General features: G+C 48.6%; 1 protein-coding gene and 1 pseudogene across 7 annotated transcripts in view; one reads left to right on the top strand and one right to left on the bottom strand.

Moving 5' to 3' along the window:
- Positions 1-14,174, bottom strand: part of LOC137847129 (protein N-terminal glutamine amidohydrolase-like) — a 54,334-nt gene extending 40,160 nt beyond the window's left edge. For 2 of the 7 annotated variants that reach the window (XM_068665426.1, XM_068665427.1), the window contains exons 1-4: positions 13,391-13,725; positions 12,930-12,980; positions 11,572-11,720; positions 11,103-11,227 (exon numbers count right to left, since the gene is read on the bottom strand). In XM_068665426.1, coding sequence (XP_068521527.1) covers positions 11,103-11,227; positions 11,572-11,720; positions 12,930-12,980; positions 13,391-13,570 — 505 coding nt within the window. In that variant the 5' untranslated portion in view covers positions 13,571-13,725. The other 5 variants (XM_068665423.1, XM_068665425.1, XM_068665422.1 and 2 more) reach the window with 5 other exon arrangements.
- Positions 14,175-14,490: 316 nt separating this feature from the next.
- LOC137847507 (ATPase family AAA domain-containing protein 2-like) overlaps positions 14,491-16,797 on the top strand; it is a 35,172-nt pseudogene continuing 32,865 nt past the window's right edge.

Raw genomic sequence — 16,797 nt, 5'->3', positions numbered from 1 at the left:
CCGGGATTACGCAGCACATCCTGGTATATCAGGATGCTACAAGAAGGACATCGAGGTGCTTGAGCGGGTCCAAAGAAGGGCGACGAAGCTGGTGAGGGGCCTGGAGAGCAAGTCCTACGAGGAGCGGCTGAAGGAGCTGGGCTTGTTCAGCCTAGAGAAGAGGAGGCTCAGGGGTGACCTTATTGCTCTGTATAAGTACATTAAAGGAGGCTGTAGCGAGGTGGGGGTTGGCCTGTTCTCCCATGTGCCTGGTGACAGGACGAGGGGGAATGGGCTAAAGTTACACCAGGGGAGTTTTAGGTTAGATGTTAGGAAGAATTTCTTTACTGAAAGGGTTGTGAGGGATTGGAACGGGCTGCCCAGGGAGGTGGTGGAGTCACCATCCCTGGAAGTCTTCAAAAGACGTTTAGATGTAGAGCTTAGGGATATGGTTTAGTGGGGACTGTTAGTTTTAGGTCAGAGGTTGGACTCGATGATCTTGAGGTCTCTTCCAACCTAGAAAATTCTGTGATTCTGTGATATTTTGCGACTGCGCGCACTGTTGCTAGGGGGTCGTCTCTGTCCCTCTGGTGGTTGTGAAGATGAAGGCCATAGTCTTCCTCGGCGTTGTGGTTCAACTTCTTTTTTTTTTTTTTTTTAATTTGGTCATGTTGGGTCAGCGTGAGACAGGAAGGCAGGATGTTGATACACTAGTTGAGCAACTTATCAGGAGATGGTTACATGAGCTTTGCAGCAGGGTCTTTGAACAAAAGAGGCAACTGAGATGCAGAAGGAGAGAAGGGGAGGGGGTTCTCTTTTTTGTTACATTAAGCAAAAGAATTTTCATAGTGTCTAGCCAAGCATTATACAGCTCCTTACTTCAGCAGGGAGTTTTCGCAACTCCCGCTCCTCAAACGGAACTCCTTGTTTTTATAATACAAAAGACAATGAACAAACATTTATTGTGTATTACAGTTGTGTTTTTTTATTCCCTGCTTCTTGTGAACATTTGAAGGAAAAGAGGCTGGGTAACTCTTTTCTCACACACACACACAGAGAGCAGAGCTGCAGGTAGCACGGCCTCTGCGCGCTCAGTGCTAGGCCTCGCAGTTTGTAACACACCTGGGCACCTTAAACCCCTTCTCCTCAGGCTAGAGCCTCAAGGTTTTTTAGTATTTGTGAATTCAGTTCGTCTTTATTTGAGAAAGAAACCCTGAAAATGCAAATTTCCCTTGCTTGAGCCTTCAGGAAAGCCCAAGGCCTTGCTGGCCCCAGCGGGCAGCAGGGCAGTGCCTCTGCTACAATACAGGATGGGACACCGTTTATCTTATGCTCCTCATCCCCCTCGTTTGAAATGTTTTGCCTGAGCCAAATGTCCCTGTGCATGCTGTCAGCCTGCCAGAAAGCCCTGTCCCCGAGGCACAGCGGCGAGGCCTTGCCCTACCACCGGCCTGCCCTGCCCGACTGGTGGCAGCAGGGTTAGCGCCATTCCTGTCCTTCATTTTACTGTGACCCTCTTCTTATTTTGAAGGCAGATGTGGCTGAAGTGTGCAAATCCCTGAAGCAGTACTGTAGCTAATTTTATGGCTTCTTTAGTGCCATCCAAAACAAAAACAGCAAAACCGAACACCAAACAAGCAACTCCCCCTGATGGAGCAGTCTAAAGAAAGGATGTTAAGCAACACAGCATTAGCCTGTGCTTTTGTCAGTGTTTCCACTGCCAGGTCGTCTTCCTAAAGGAACCAAACTTTGGCATGGAAAAAAAAAATAATCTTGAAACGTTTCCAAAGGGCTATGTGATGGGGTGACAATGAGAGTTAAAATGACTAACAGCGCTGCAAATTTTGGCCCCAAATCCCGTAAATGTTGCCAGGCAGCAGCAGCCAAGGTGTGAGCATTTCTCAGGAGGTGCCAACTGCCCATGGGAGCGATAAGGGCACATGCACACACATTACGTGCAAATAATTAATAGATGACTTTTAGATGCTGGGCGCTGCAGCATGAGTAATGGAGGTCAGTAATTTCTTGTCAGCAGCAGCTTTTCTTGAACGAAAGGTTTTAAGACGTGGCTCATACTGTGGTGGGGAAGAAATCTTCCTGCATTAATCACGAACTTGTCTTTTTCACGAATGTATTCTGCTGGAGGTAAGTACACCCTGCCAGACTGTCTAAAGCAACCAGAAACAGCATTTGATTTCCAGAGAAGGTGGAAATCTGAACAGAAAAGGACACAGGTTTTCTGAGGGCCTTCATTTTAGTCCCTCTCCATGAGCACGTGTAAACCCTCAAAGTCTCTTGGAGCAGGACACTGGTGGAGGAAGGCAGTCCCAGCCCATTTCTCCCAGCTGCCATGCCAAGCAGTGCAGAGGCAACGGAGAAAGGCATGAATGAGGGATTAAGCATCTAATTCCTCCCAGTAAAACACCACTGGTTCATATGGCAGGTAGGGCACTGTAACCCCCTCCAGGTCCCCTCTTCCCACCCTGCTGCTGGGACCAACGTGGGGGGAACATGGTGCTGCTACCCCTGGTCTAGAGCCAGGCTGGAGGCACTTGGCCTTCCTCTTCTCTTCTTCCTCTGCACCTCAGGACTGAGCTGCTCGGGCTCCGTTTACTGTGTAGCAGCTCCCTGGAACAAGGCGTTTGAAAACATCTTCCGGCTAGACACATACCTTAGCATATTAGAAGGTATTTTTAGTACCTCTGGCAGAACGGATCAAACTCGGCTTTCAGCTCTACTAATAGAACCCTGTGGACTGTGCTGGCATCGCCTCGTATTCGTACCGAGGTAGCAGCTGAGCAAAGTTTACTAAATAGTTGTGTTTACTTCACATGAGACAAAAAAAGAACAAGTAGAGAAAAACACCAGAGGGGTTCCTGACGTACAGCAGGCTGGGGTTTTTGTGCTAGGAGCGTGGCTCGGGCTGGTAGACGCTCCGTTTGCTGAAGAAACAGCAGCACACAGCAAGGGCAAAACACGCCGAACGTTGCCGCCCGAGTTTGTGATGACTTTGTTTTTGCACGGGGATAAATATAACCACGACCATTTCATACAGCAAAACACTCTGTGATGAGTGCATGAGTACAGTATAAGTGGCCTTACTGATTACAGGAGCTATAAACACGGGCTGGAAACCCTTGTTCCCCTCTGCAAGTCGGAAGCCATGGCAGCGGAGGGAGGTTTTACAGCTAAATCATTAAAAGCCGTGGCAGAGTGGTTTTTCTGGAGGGCTCCGAGTGTGAAGCTGGTGCTCTGCCACCCGACCAGCCATGCCAAGGCGGTGGGAAGCGTGCCACCACAATTACACACTCGGAAGAGGGGAAGGCTGAGCTAACTACCATATTCTTACCGTGTAGGCTGGTTAAAAAAAAAAAAAAATGTAACATGTAATGATTCCTGCCTTATTGCAGTGTTTGGCTTCCAGATATAGCCCTGCATGGGAAGGCAGGTATGACGTTGGAGGGAGCCAAATGAGCATTTCCTGCTTGTAAGTCATGTAATGTCAGGAATCTGGCCTGCTGGAAACACCCTGCTCATCACACCCAGCAATGCCACCTCCCTCGGGCCTGGCGAGCACCGGTCCACAGCTCAGGTCCTTTGCGTGCTGATTTTCGGCGGCACGAACCCGAGCTCTGTGTGCCTCCCGCATGGGAAGCGGCTTAGCTCCCCCAGAAACTCAGGGACTTGCCAGAGGCCTTAGATAAGTAGGCAAGATTTGTTTTAGCCGCCCTCAGCATCCAAGGTATTTCCTACTGTAAGAATAAGGAAACATTGAGGACGCTTCAGCTGCCATATTTGTTTATCTTAGGTCAAACCGGGGAGATTTTCCAGAACCGCTGCTGCAGCTGTGCTTTGAGAGGCTGCCCTTCCAGCGAGTGCTCCTCTGCTGACACCATGATGACAAAAAAGCCTCGCTCAGATCTTCGCCGAGCTCCAGGGGCAAGGGCGCAGGCAGCTGCTGAGCAAAGCTGCGCGGATGCCTCCGGACACTCCCCGGGTATGCCTCATTCACCTTGACCTCGGCTGGGCCAGCACGGGGGAAGCCAGGAGGGAGAAGAAAATCACCAGCGCTTGCTCCCTCCAATTTCTGAGCAGGAAATTACCGCAGGCGGACGTGGAGATGGGTTTCATGTTGAGATTCCCCGAGCCTGCGAATCCTAAGTGCCCTAAGAGGGCAACCCCACAAAAGGTGGAAGCAGGTGCTCAGCTGCTGGGGGCTACGGCAATGACCCGGCGGCGTTTTCACACCTCCTGCCTGCTCCTTGCAGTGTCCTTCAACCCACCACCCGCGTTTGCTGGAAAGGCAAGGGGAAAAGGAGAAAACAACCTCACGGCACCGTAAAACGGGGAAATTCGGCCCAATTCATCCTAACAAGGGAAAAGCAGACCCTAGAGCTGACCGTTTTCACAGCAGATGGTTTCACAGCACGCATGAGGTCCTGGCTGGATGACGCCGAGCGGGCGAGCAGGGAAGGGCCCCACAGGCCAAAATGTTCCGACCCGGGCTCTGATCCTGGAATCTGATTCATACGAGTGCAGCCCGGTGCCTCCCAGCTGCTCTACTTAATGGTGCAGATCGGATTGCAGCCTCCCGGGTGCCTAAATTTAGCCCCCAAAATCCATATATCGATTAGTTTGACATCCTCAAGTGCCACACACCCATTTCAGTAGGAATTACAAACGCTGGTTCGATCCAAAGGCTTGGTTTGAAGGCCTTGGCACGCTCCTCGATGCCCTCAGGGGCTCAGGCTGACAAGGGCAACACGAAACCCGGTGCCCCAACCCTGTGAGACACAGATCACCTCTGCGCCGCTGTGGGATGATTTGTTTTGAGTTGTAACAGCTCCTGGCACACCGTGCCAGCAGGGAGCTGGCCGCACGCTTGCTGCGTGCTGACTGCTCTCTCTGCTGGCCAACTGAAAAATTTTATTTCCACGAGACGGGCCTGCAGAAATGCACCAACCGAGAAAATGCGTGTCAGAAAAATAGAGCTTTTTTTTTTTTCCCCTAAAGTCCCAAACAGGCACGTAAAAGAGGTTGAATTGAATAAATGATATTCTTAACAAAAAGGAAGCAGCAGAGGAGAAAGAGGCAGGACAGACATGGGTCTTCTGTCCCATCCCAGCTCACTGCATCCATAGTTTGGTGGAAGTGAGAGGACCGACCCGTGGGACAGGGTGACCCCAGCGTGGATGTCAGGCTGTCAGGGCCTTGCCCTAACATTTTCAGTAGCAAACGTTGTAGTGTTGGGTTACTGGAGAATTTCCAGTGACCACCAGCACAGAGAAGCCAGGAGAGAGTGGGACTGTGAGGAACTTTTTTCTGTTTGTTCAATGCCTAATTCAGGGGTGACCGAGTCCAAAAAGCCACCACACGGGGACTCTCAGCACATAAATACTGTAATAGGAATGGACTACAGAAAGTCAGGACTTCTCTGTGGGAAAGGACAAGCTAAAGAGCGAGTAAAGAGAAAAAGGAACGTTTCTTCATGCTGATTTTTAACTTCTACATTCTGAATAATGGTTGTCTCTGTTCTCCTTAACAGCCTTGATCCTGAAATTAGACCAAACGTGGCAAACTCTCTTATCTGAGTCTCACTAAAGGGAGCGTGCCATGGATTTCAGCCACCAGGAACCAGCTCAGGATGGTAGCTCAGTAGTTTAATCAAGGAGCAAACTCATGTCTGGAGGGATGACAACCTGATGTTCTACAGCTCAATGGCTCTGCTGAGTGACGCCCAGGTGCTGGGTTTATGTGGCGAGGTTTTGGTAGTGGGGGGAGCTGCAAGGGTGGCCTCTGTTTACAACAGAGCAACATGTTTATGGTGGGATGTCAACCTCTGATCTGATTTATTAAAAAAAAAGAAGTTGACTCTTTTGTAATAAAAATAAAAGACTTTATTCAGTTCAGTGTACCCTGGGTACTGTATTTGCCCAAACGCTTATTCCATATAAAGAAATGTAAACCATTCATAAATACAATGTAAGAGCAGCAAAACAAATCAAACCACCTGCAACCTGCAGCAGAAAGAGCTTCTTTACTTCACTGTGCTTTCACGGAGCAGCTGAGATGAGTCTGTCTGCCAAACTGGCGCACAAAGTCCGATAAGGGCAGCACTGAGCCCCAGCCCACTTTGGGATTCATACTGATGAAATCATCCAAGTTCATCTTGGAGTCTAAAACAAGAGCAGAGAAGTGAAATGTCAGAGTTCCCAATTCAGCTTCTGTAGCACATACAGCTACCATGAAAATCCCAAGAAAAACCGTTTGAAAGTATAACTCAGAGCAGCTCACAGCACGCTTGCTGAGCAGCAGTCCAACAGCTCTGCAGACCATACAGAGCCACCAGAACCAAATTCCATAGAAATGGAATTTGCTCCAGCTGCAAAAAGCCTGTGTAATTAGGCTCACCATTACAGACAGTGTAAGCGAGGAAGGGAAGACAACGTTTGGGAATCCCATACCCAGCAGTCCCAGCCAACACGCAGCCCCTGCAGCCCTCTTGTTTGCACCATATCTACACCGCAGCACAGCTTTGGGATTTTCTGAGCCCCAGCTCTCAGCACCTGCAAGGTCTGGCCCCTAACTTGACCTTTTCCTTGTCAGCCCCTTTGGGTACTGAACATCAAAAACTCTCTCAACCACAGTCCCACTGCTGCCACAAGTGCCAGCACTAGGCCACTTTCTACTCGACTACGTGGGGATTTAAAATAGCACAAGCCCAGCAATTTTCTGTTGGAACTCCAGAACAACCAGCAGAGGATAACAGTTCCAGCATGCAGGTAGCCTGGTAAGCTTGTTTTCCAGTCCCCAGCTTGTCTTTTCCTCTCAGATGCTTTTATTTTACAATTAATGTGATTACTCATGTAGTTTAAGATCTGAAAGATAAACAAGTCCCTGCTTTATGTGCACTGAGCATAGCAGAAGAATAATTTAATTAAAATGTTCTGCGAATGGTGAAGAAGCCCAAGGGGGATTGTTCCAGCAGAGTCACAACCAAAGCAGCTGCTGTTAGCAACTTGGGAGCTGCTGTCACACTGTCTGTAGGAAGGGAAACAGTCTCTGACAGTCAGGAGGGTGGTGGCAGGGCATAACACAGTGCATCAGGAGTTTAATGAGAGCAAAACCTGTTGTAACAGGCAAGCAAGAAGAAGAAACAAGCTTCACCATCCCGCGAAGAGCAGATGGTCTAAAGACCAGTCAGTAGGTGGCACTAAAGCAGTATGAGAGCCATGTAGTGCTCTCCCATCTCCTTTGGTTCAGGAGACAGAAGTCCCCCTTTGTCATCCTTGTTATTCACGTGTCACATCTAAAGGCTGTGCACTTATGTGAGACCTTACAGCTTTAGCCAACAGCTCCGCAAAAACAGACCACCACAAAAGCCTTTTTCTGAAGCAGATAAAAAGTGGCAAAAAATAATAATGAAAAATCTGCTGTTTATTTTTAAGATTTACAACACGCTCACAGTCCTCCTCTGATGCTGTAGGTGTTACACTAGTCTGCATTTGGGCACGCACAGAGCTAAGGCTTCCTCTTTGCCCAAACTCACTTTGTTTACAGTCCGTGAGACCCACCTGGTGCATTCCGAGATCCGTGCACGTTTTCATTTCTTTTTTGATCAAGTCTGACACTTTTGCCCTGAGCAGGGACAAAACAAAAACGCCATCTGATAGTGCACAGCCTAACAGCCACGATACCTGTGGCATCTGCCAACAGGAGTTTTTGGAGTAATTCCAACCTCCAAAGAGGGTGTTGCTGTAACAATATGTGGATGATCTGTTATTGTTAGGACAGGAGAAAACAGCTGTGAAGGAAGGCACTAACAAGCTATTTGAATTTCTGGGAAAACAGGGCTTGAAAGGATTGGAAAATAAATTAAAATTCATAGAAAAAGAGAAGTCAAATATTTAGGGCATCTAGTGGCTGAGGGGGAATGAAGAATAAATCCAGAGAGGATTCAGTGAGGAAACAGGGGAGGTGATCAGGCATCGGGTAATAGGGAATAAAAGGTTATGGTTTGTTTACTGAAATGCGCTCCTGATTGACAGGCCGCATGCCATTGCACTCGCAAATAAAATAACTTCACAGAAGATCCTGTCTGAAGAAAATTATTTGAGGTGTTTCTCACAACAGTTTTATTTTCAAATGGGAATCAGGTTATAGCACGCATGAGCTGCTTAGATCTGTATCAGTCCTTCTTTCCTTCCGCTAGGATCCTGCCATTACCTTGTGGAGAAGGTACAGAAGGGAACTGCAGCCACCTGCCTGCCCTGTCTAGCAGCTGCCCCTTTACAGAAACGCATCACACACGGCACCCACACAGTTCCTCAGCTGCCCTACCTGCATTCTTCAGAAATAAACCCCCAGAATTCATGGCTTCTAGGGATTTCAGTAGTAATAAAAAGAACAAAAAGCCTTTACACATCCATTCTGCCTGTGTGCTGCCAAACACCTGGGGAGAACTGAAAATCAAAGCGAGGCTTTTCAGCGTTAGGAGCTGGTGCTACCAGTTGTATCGAAGCAGTAAGACCTGAGTAACTGCAGGGTGCAAGCTGGATTTTACACAGGCTTGCAGCAAGGAGGGCTGATCTCATCGGGACTTAAACCATGCAGAATCAAACCTCATTCATTTGTAGGAGGAAGACTTAAAAGAAAACCCCAGGCTGGGCTAGCCAGCTCCAGAATGGTGAATCCACACCTCAAAACAGATCTTGTTTAGTTTTATTTAAAAAAGCAGGATGAGCACCCGCAGCAGAGGAACAGAGGCCAGAGCACTGCCAACACAAGACTTATTCCAACACAAGAATTATTCCTTTTGAGTTAGTATTAGGAAAAAAAAATGCTTCACTGGTTCCTGATAGTTTATTGGTTGAATTCCAACAGGAATTTCACAGTCCTTTAACACTTCCTGGTAAACTTCATAAAAAGGCATCACTGGTCCCAGTGCCTTATCCCAGCACCACAGTGGGTATTTACATTACCCTATTTGGCCTACATTTGACTTAAATGCTACAGAATTTCCTTGCCCAAAGTGCTCTATTTGGGCTCAGCAGCTGCTCTGCCCTGAAGAGGCAATATTTCAGTATCAAGAACAAAACCTCCCATCTTTTTAAGTTTACTAAAAGCTTTAAAACCCCACTGGATAAGAGAAGCAGGGTGTGTTGAGTGTAACTAACATCCTTTAAGACGCAGCAGCACCAGAGCGCTGATTTTCTTTAAATACCCTAAGTTCACAAGCTCATTTCTTTTTAACAGTACAATGCTCATATACATTAAAAAAAATATGTATTTATGCTATTTTTTTCAGTCTTCAAGCATTTGTTTAGCATCAAAGACAGACCAAATAGATGTAATATGAGTCCTTGTAACTGATAAGCTTTTGTAGTCATCTTCTCAAGAGCTTATGACTCTGGCTTCTCTAAATGACAGCAATATAACCTCAAGGAGTAATGTAATGCTCTGATCTCACAAATAAATTGGCACTACAGCCATATACGTGATCAATTCCGCCAGCTGTTAAATTACAGTCACCTCTAACACCAGCAGCGAGCAATTTAATCTTCCACAAACACAAATTAGCATGGAAAAGAGAGTACGCTAAGTGGGGAGGAAGCAATTATCCATAAAGGCATTTGGCGTGGATGAACATCAACGTCCCAGGCTGTTTTACACTAACCAAAGGTCAGCCACCTGGCTTCCTATCAAGTTTGAAATCAGGTGCTTTATGCCTGATAAGACTGTGCATACATTGAAGCACACATCATTACGAGGTGCCTCAGGTGAGGAAAGGAAAAACAAAACCAAAGCCTGAGAAACTTGCACTGAGCGAAAGGCAGTGTGAACGAGATGTCCTAGACCTGACAGAGTCTCCTCCTGTTCTGACCCCAATCCCAGAGCTACCCAGCCAGCGATCCTCCACCTTGGGTGGGCGCAGGGTAAGCAGTCATTGTCCCCTGCAACACCCAGGTGACTGCCCAGACAAGAGCACATCACCACAGGTGCACTCAGAGCCTTCCAGGTGGCTGGCAACAGGACAAGAAGCAAAGCACTCGAGTGGGAACACAGGAAACTCTGGTTGCATACTGGAATTGTATTGAATTCATGCCTGGGATCAAATATTGGAACACTGTGCCCAGAGAGGTGGTGCAATGGCCGTCCCTGGAGTTGTTCCAGGCTAGACCAGACAGAGTCTTAAAGCCCCTCAGTCTAATTGCACCGGCTTTGAGCAGGGTCTGGACTGGATGACCTGGGGATGCTCCTCCCAGCCTGGCAAGGTACAGGCTAAGGAATGAAGTACGGCAGCAATCAAAGTCTCTGCATCTTTAGCTACCTACCAACATCCCAAGGATGACCTGGAGGCTGGCTGAGACAGGTGTTTCATAGCCTGGAATTTCTAAAAATGCTTCACAAGGCTGTACCTGTGCTCCCGCCCCCACTCATAACTCATTTATACCCAAGTGAAACGCCAAACTTTCTTAGAAAGCAACACAAAAACTGTGAATTAACTTGCCTGTAGCTTAAAACCACAATAAACTTGGCTCTAGACACAAGACATGTTCCTTTGACCCCACCTTCTCTAACAGAAATATATGGTAGCATTGTATTATTAAAAAAGCAGCAAAACCAAACGTGCACAGCATCAACAAACTCCACCAAAACAAAACTTCACCACACTTCTCTCCATCTGGGAAGAAAAGGAGAGAATAAGCACATGGCAAACATTAGCCAGCTTGGCAAACACGTGGTTCGAGTAAGCTGAAATGCCGTGTGATAAAAAAAAGTGGGGTAATCACCGTGTTAAAAATTCCCTTTCCAACCCTAGGCAGGTTGCTTGGCCTCTGTTTCAGCTCCCCACTGCAACATTTCATACCTCTTACTCTCTGCTCAGTTTCTGAAGACCAGCAGTTCGTGTTTGATAACAGCAGTGGCAGCTGCCAGGAAGCACGCTACACTTTACATGTTCGGAAAAGGCAAGCACTGCAGAGCCCCATTTTGTCCCCACACACTGTGCTGGCTGGATACGCTTCCAAAGCACATGTCCAAAAGCACATTTTTTTATTGCACCCACCTCTGACTGAATCATTCAACTCTGTTAAAAGGAAAAAGGAGTCCTGCCAGCTCACCTGCTGTTTCAATGCAGGGGTACGAGGGAGGAGGTTTCTGCCATTTCCCACCTGCATCTTTCATGTGAGATCTGTCCGAAGCAAACGTCTCCAGGTACAGATCTGCTCGTATCATCCGGATTTTCCTAAACAACAATGCACAATTGTATCAAGAGATATATGTACATAACGCTGCATTAGCCGCTCTGGAGAAGAGCCCTTTCTTCCTCCCAGGGAGCCTTAGCTTAGTTAAATACTCCACTCAGAAACACTGGGCTAAGCTGCTGGGCTGTTAAGAATAAACATCAGCAAGGAAAGGCTTTTGATGATTAAACAACAGCAATTAAAGAGCTTTAGAAAAATAATGCAGTGCATTTAGTTTCTTGGAGTATAACAGAAGACTTCTATCAGTATATATCCACAGAGACAACTTCAACTTGGACTTCATGAAATAAAATTCATGCTCTTCATCTTTTTTTTTTGTCCTCACCTGTGAAATTCAGGATGAAGGCTGTCATCCAGCCTGAAGGCCTCCGTGCTGTACACGTCAAAAGGACAGGGGAATGGCAGCACTGTGTCAAGATCATAAATGAAGTTCTGCTCCCCACCGGAAACATGAAGTAGGATAACGTGGTAGTCCTGGGAAGAACGGTAATTGTCAGGAGTTAAACAGTTGTTAACCAGAAACCGGCACAGGGAGTAGAAAAAAAGCCTCCTGGAAGCTGAGGCTACAGCTTCTCTTCTTTAGAGACTGCTTTCTGATGCTCGGGTATCACGCCTGTGATGTTCCAGCACCAGGAGAGAGGTTTCCTAATGCCTGCCTCAGCCCTCGTGCCTTTTGGTAAGCCTTGCTATTCTCCCCATTACTTGTAGCCTTCTTTGATATCAGCCTGGGCAGCTAACCTGAAGAGTACGCTAGTCCTCATACCACATCTTTGATTCCTTAACATGTAGGAAACACGGGTATGGCAGGGGGCTGGAGAAACTCCAGTTACTATTTTCAGTGTTAGTTACTTACATTCATTGCAGTTTTCCAAAAAGTAAATTGAAGATACTTGTTGTTAACTCCTATTCCTTCTCAGATCATCCCGATAACACTTGGACCTCTTTTTAAGCCAAGCCTTTTGTACAATATAAACACACTGATAATTTTCCAGAAAACGATTCTGTAAGGACAGAATTTCAGAAATTCACAGATATTTTTTTTTAAAAAACAGAATTTCTGAAACAAATTGCCACGCAAAATTGATTTTTTTCCCTCCCATACAGTATAACCATAACTACACATCTTTAAAAGGAATTCTGTAGTGGCAACTACTGAACTACATTAAATTAAATGACACGCCAAAAACTCTGGAAGAGCTTACATACAAGCTGGCACCTGAAGACATGTATTGCTCACGTTTTTCCATCCCATGTCAGACCTATATGGATATTTTCACCCGTCAGCTTGTTACAAGACATCTATTTAACATCCTACAAAGCTGGCGGGCCCCAACAAAACCAGACAGTAATTTTCACAGAACTGTTGTGCACTCTTACCGATGCTAACTAAGCTTTGTCACCTGGTGGTTTTATGGGCCATCTCACTGCTATTTCCCTGTGAACAATAAAAGGGTTGCATTTAGGCTGCTGTAGAAGAATAATAAATACTAATACAGAACTACAGGACGGCTGAGGTCGGAAGGGACCTCTGGCACATACAGAGTGCTTCCTGATGCTCAGGGGGGACATAAACCTAAATTCATTCCAGCAGAGGTATCTAACACTACCCACATCTGATCCTGCAGACCTCAGCTGCAGAGGCACGCACTTAAATACTGACAAAGAAAGAACAGAGGGCCTTACCCAGACAACAGGCTCATCTCCATGCCCTGACTTCTGTTTCCAGAGCGGGACCTGAAAGTTAAGCAATTTGGCATAAACCACTCCTGACTTACAGAGATTAGTTTCGGCTTGGGTAAGTTCTTTGCTAAACTCTGCATTTCATCAGCTTGTGTCAGTGCTGCTGTCAGAAAGCTTGCTCCAGTTTTTATCTTTCAGAAACATTAAACTGGACGCTATTCTGGACCATATAATGTAATATTCCCCCTAACTTGATGGATGACAGGGAAAAATCATCCCACAGCCCTTAGGGGCACCGTGATTCCTTCTTCCCACAATCCAAGCGTGTCAGGTAAGGACATTCATAGAAACATTCAGGTTGGAAGAGACCTTTAAGATCATCTAGCCCAACCTTTAACCTTTAATTAAGATTGATCTGTTGTTTTAGGGCAACTTCTTTTAAGCTTGGAAAGAATGCCATGAACCTTTTGTTCCCCTGAGGGTATCCTTATCCTTGGGGCTTCCAGAGGAGAGAGCAGGGCTCTCTTCTGGTGCAGCAGGTCGAGCTGTTTCCTTTTACTGTTTCTCAGGTTCTGGTGTTGCCTTGATGTCTTGAGCAAATACTGCGTGGGGTCTGGAGGCCAGAAACAAATGAAATTCTTCATGCTCCCAGGTGCTGCTGCCTGCGTGCCTCTCAGCTGCTGCAGGGGGGCCTGGGGCCAAGACTCACCTACCCCAGGCTGTACTTAAAAGGCCTGGGGTAGTTAAAGCGCCTCCCACCTCCCCCCGCCTGTGGTTTACCACCCCCACGGAGCGCACAACTCACCCACTCACCATCCTCCTCTCGTTGGAGATGAAAACCGCGTAGAACTCCTCCACAGGGCGCTCCCCCCGACTCCTGATGTAGTCGCACAGCTTCCACACGTTTTCCTCACTGCAAAACACAACCGTCGACGGCACCGTTTTCTTTTCAATCCCCTTTTCACCTTCACTTCCAGCAACCCAAACCGGGCCGGGAAGGTTTCCCTGCGGGGTTTTTAGCTCCGTTTTCAACTCCCCCCCTCAGCGTGCCGCCAGCCTCCAGTCAGGCGCCGGCCGCCATTTTCAGGCGCCTCCCTTACCAGTAGCAGCCGGTGTAGGCGCAGGCGGCTCGGGGAGGCACCGCCGGCCGGTACCGGTCCTCATCCAGCTCCGCCATGCTCCGGGGGCAGACTTCCCGTGCTGGGGAACGGGGCCGGGCTCCTGACGGAGCCGCCTGAGGGCGGGCGCGGAGCCCGTGAGGAGGCGGCGCCCGCCTGAGGGGGCGGCACGCGCCGCTTCCCGCCCGCCAAAAGGCTCAAACGGTGCTGCGCCTCCCGCCTGTAACCCTCCGCCGGCAAATATTTAAAAAATACTTCCAAAAAAAAAAAAAAAAATTAAAAGAGCGGGCGAGGGCCGGCCCTCAGTGAGGGCCGGAAGAGGGAGCCGCGCCGAGGAGGGAAGAAAGGGGGGAGGAGGGGGATGGAGGGCTCCGTGTGAGGCGGAGGGATCCGCAGCGGGCCGCGGGGCCGCCTCAGTGGGCGCCGCGCCTCCGGGAGGCCCTGCGGCGCCGCCATGGTGGTGCTGAGGCGCAGCGCCGGCAGCCGCCGGCGGTCCCTGGCTGCCATGGACTCGAGCTCCGAGTTCCTCTCGCTGCAGCCCGGCGGCAGGAGGACGAGCAGGCAGAGAGCAGCCCCGGCCGTGAGTTCCCGCGGGGTTCCCTCCGAGCGAGCCCGGGCGGGGAGCTTTGGGGGGGGGTTCGTTCACCAGCCCCCCACCCCCTCAGGCGGCCCCGCGGGCAGGTGCACGCGGGGGGTGCTGAGGGGGCTCGGAGAGCAAGGCTAAAAATCAGAGTTAATTAGTGCTGAAGTAAAAAAACCGTTAGTTAGGGGGTGTAATGTGGTTACGACTTCCCTTAAGGGGTTGATGGTGTTAGGGAAAGCCCGAATTTGCTCTTAGGGACGATTCGTGTGTCTGGTATTTCATCCACACCATTTCCAGCTCCGTCTTGCTGCTCCCATCCCCGCTCAGCATCACCTGAAGGAATTGGCTGCTGTACACACAGCTAGCTAGAGCTCAAGCTCTGCTCTTCCCAAAGGCAGAGCAGAACCACCTCAAAGCACCTCCCAGCTCTCAGGGCGAGCCCCGCCTCCGAGCGATGCTTTCAGCTCTCCGTGCCGCCGAGCTCAGCGTTCTCGGCTCTTTGGGTTCAGGCTGGGGTTTTGTTTTGCTCTTTCTCTTCCCCCTTCTCATTTCAAGTCTACTGAACTAAGCAGGAAGCAGCCCTTGGGGTGTCGTCTCTTTGCAAGCAGGCGCTGGAGGCTGCTTCAGTATCTCCACTTTGCCGTTGCAGTGTGCATGAGAAGCGGTTGTCAAAGCCTGCAAGGACTTGAGCTGCCCGTGGCACGTGAGGGAAGGCTGTGCAAAGTCAGGCAGGGCAAACAGCTGGCCCGCTTTCCTTGTGGGAGCAGGAATGAGGAAGTTAAATGTAAAGTTTTCACTGAAGCGAAAGCAGAATCCTTCTCATGAAACAGGTTGTAAGGTGTGTTTGGTTTGGTTTCTTTCTTTGTGTTTTTTCACCTCTTTGCAGAACTTTCCCATGCTTCGAGGCACAGAGTCACTCCTGTTTCGTTTGTAGGACCGCCAGCCTTTGCTGGAGCACTCATATAGCAGAGACATGTAGAAGTGCCCTAGATGACAGAGATGGCGATCCTGCTCCTAGCTGCTTGTTCACATCCTAATGTCTCTTCCCTGACTTTCTGGTGCGCAAAGACTCGGCAATAGCAGCTTTTGCAGTTTTCCCGATACCAGCAAGCCATTTACCTTCAGTTATTCGGCGTATTTCATCCATCTAGATTAAGGAGCATGCAGCAGAAAGTCTCAGGTAAACCGGAGTCTGATGGCTTCGTCTTCTCCCAAGTTTCCAGTCCCAAGGAGTCCTGTGGCAGACCGTAAGCGGCGGCTGTCCCTCTGGAGGCTGTTTGTCTGCAGCTTTACAACCCCGCTGTGATTCCTCAGGCCGAACAAGGTCGTTTTGTTGTGACCTGTACTTGACACCCGTGTGCTCCAGAGTTCCCTTTTTGTTTGGGGAAAGTGGGAAGTGGCCCTTTTCTCTGCTGAGCCTTCCTGAGTCATCTGCGTAGGGACTTGACACCAGAGCTCCTAGCCTAAACACACTTATCTGTTTGGCTGGCACTGGAGCATCTGCTTGCTTCCTTAGAGACACCCAACAGCTAACTTCTTAGAAGCAATTGTTGATCACTTCCCATAGTAGGAGGAAAATAACTTTCAAACTACTACAAAATTCCTTCCTGCAGTTTCCTTGCTCTGGTTTAGCCACTTGCTTCTGCTGAATTTCACTTCTTGAGTGCGTTTTTTCAGCCTTGTATGACTGATACGAGCCAGTTCTGCCCTGCTGGCAGCCTGCTGCAGGTAACGTAGTGCTTCTCAGTGTCTGCTGTCTCACTGACTTGGGATGCTTTTGTAGGAGCCAGAGGATGGTCAGGGTTCCTGGTCCATTGTTCCTGGCTGTGCCCTTGTTTGAGACAAGGTGAAGATAAAAGAAGAGCTGATAAAGAATAACACGAGTACACGGCACTGTGCTTGTTGCAGAGAAGTCATCAAATAAATGCATAACTATGTGTACAGAGGTCTCCTGAGTTATTCCACTCTTTCCTTTCTTAAGCCTCCCGGAGGAAAAACATTAAACATCACTGTGGCAGACCAGGCTGGTCTCATCAAGCTTTAGGTCTTGTTTCATCTCTGCTGGGTCTGGGGAATAAAAAACGTCTTCAAGAGTTGTTTCAGATGCCTGGATTCAAACTTGTGCTAGGGCAAGCATCTCGTGAGGCCCCTTTCTCTCAGCACGGAGAAC

The sequence above is a fragment of the Anas acuta genome, chromosome W (assembly GCF_963932015.1).
Source record: "Anas acuta chromosome W, bAnaAcu1.1, whole genome shotgun sequence".
Lineage (NCBI taxonomy): Eukaryota > Metazoa > Chordata > Aves > Anseriformes > Anatidae > Anas > Anas acuta.
This window is presented reverse-complemented; position numbering and strand designations above follow the sequence as displayed.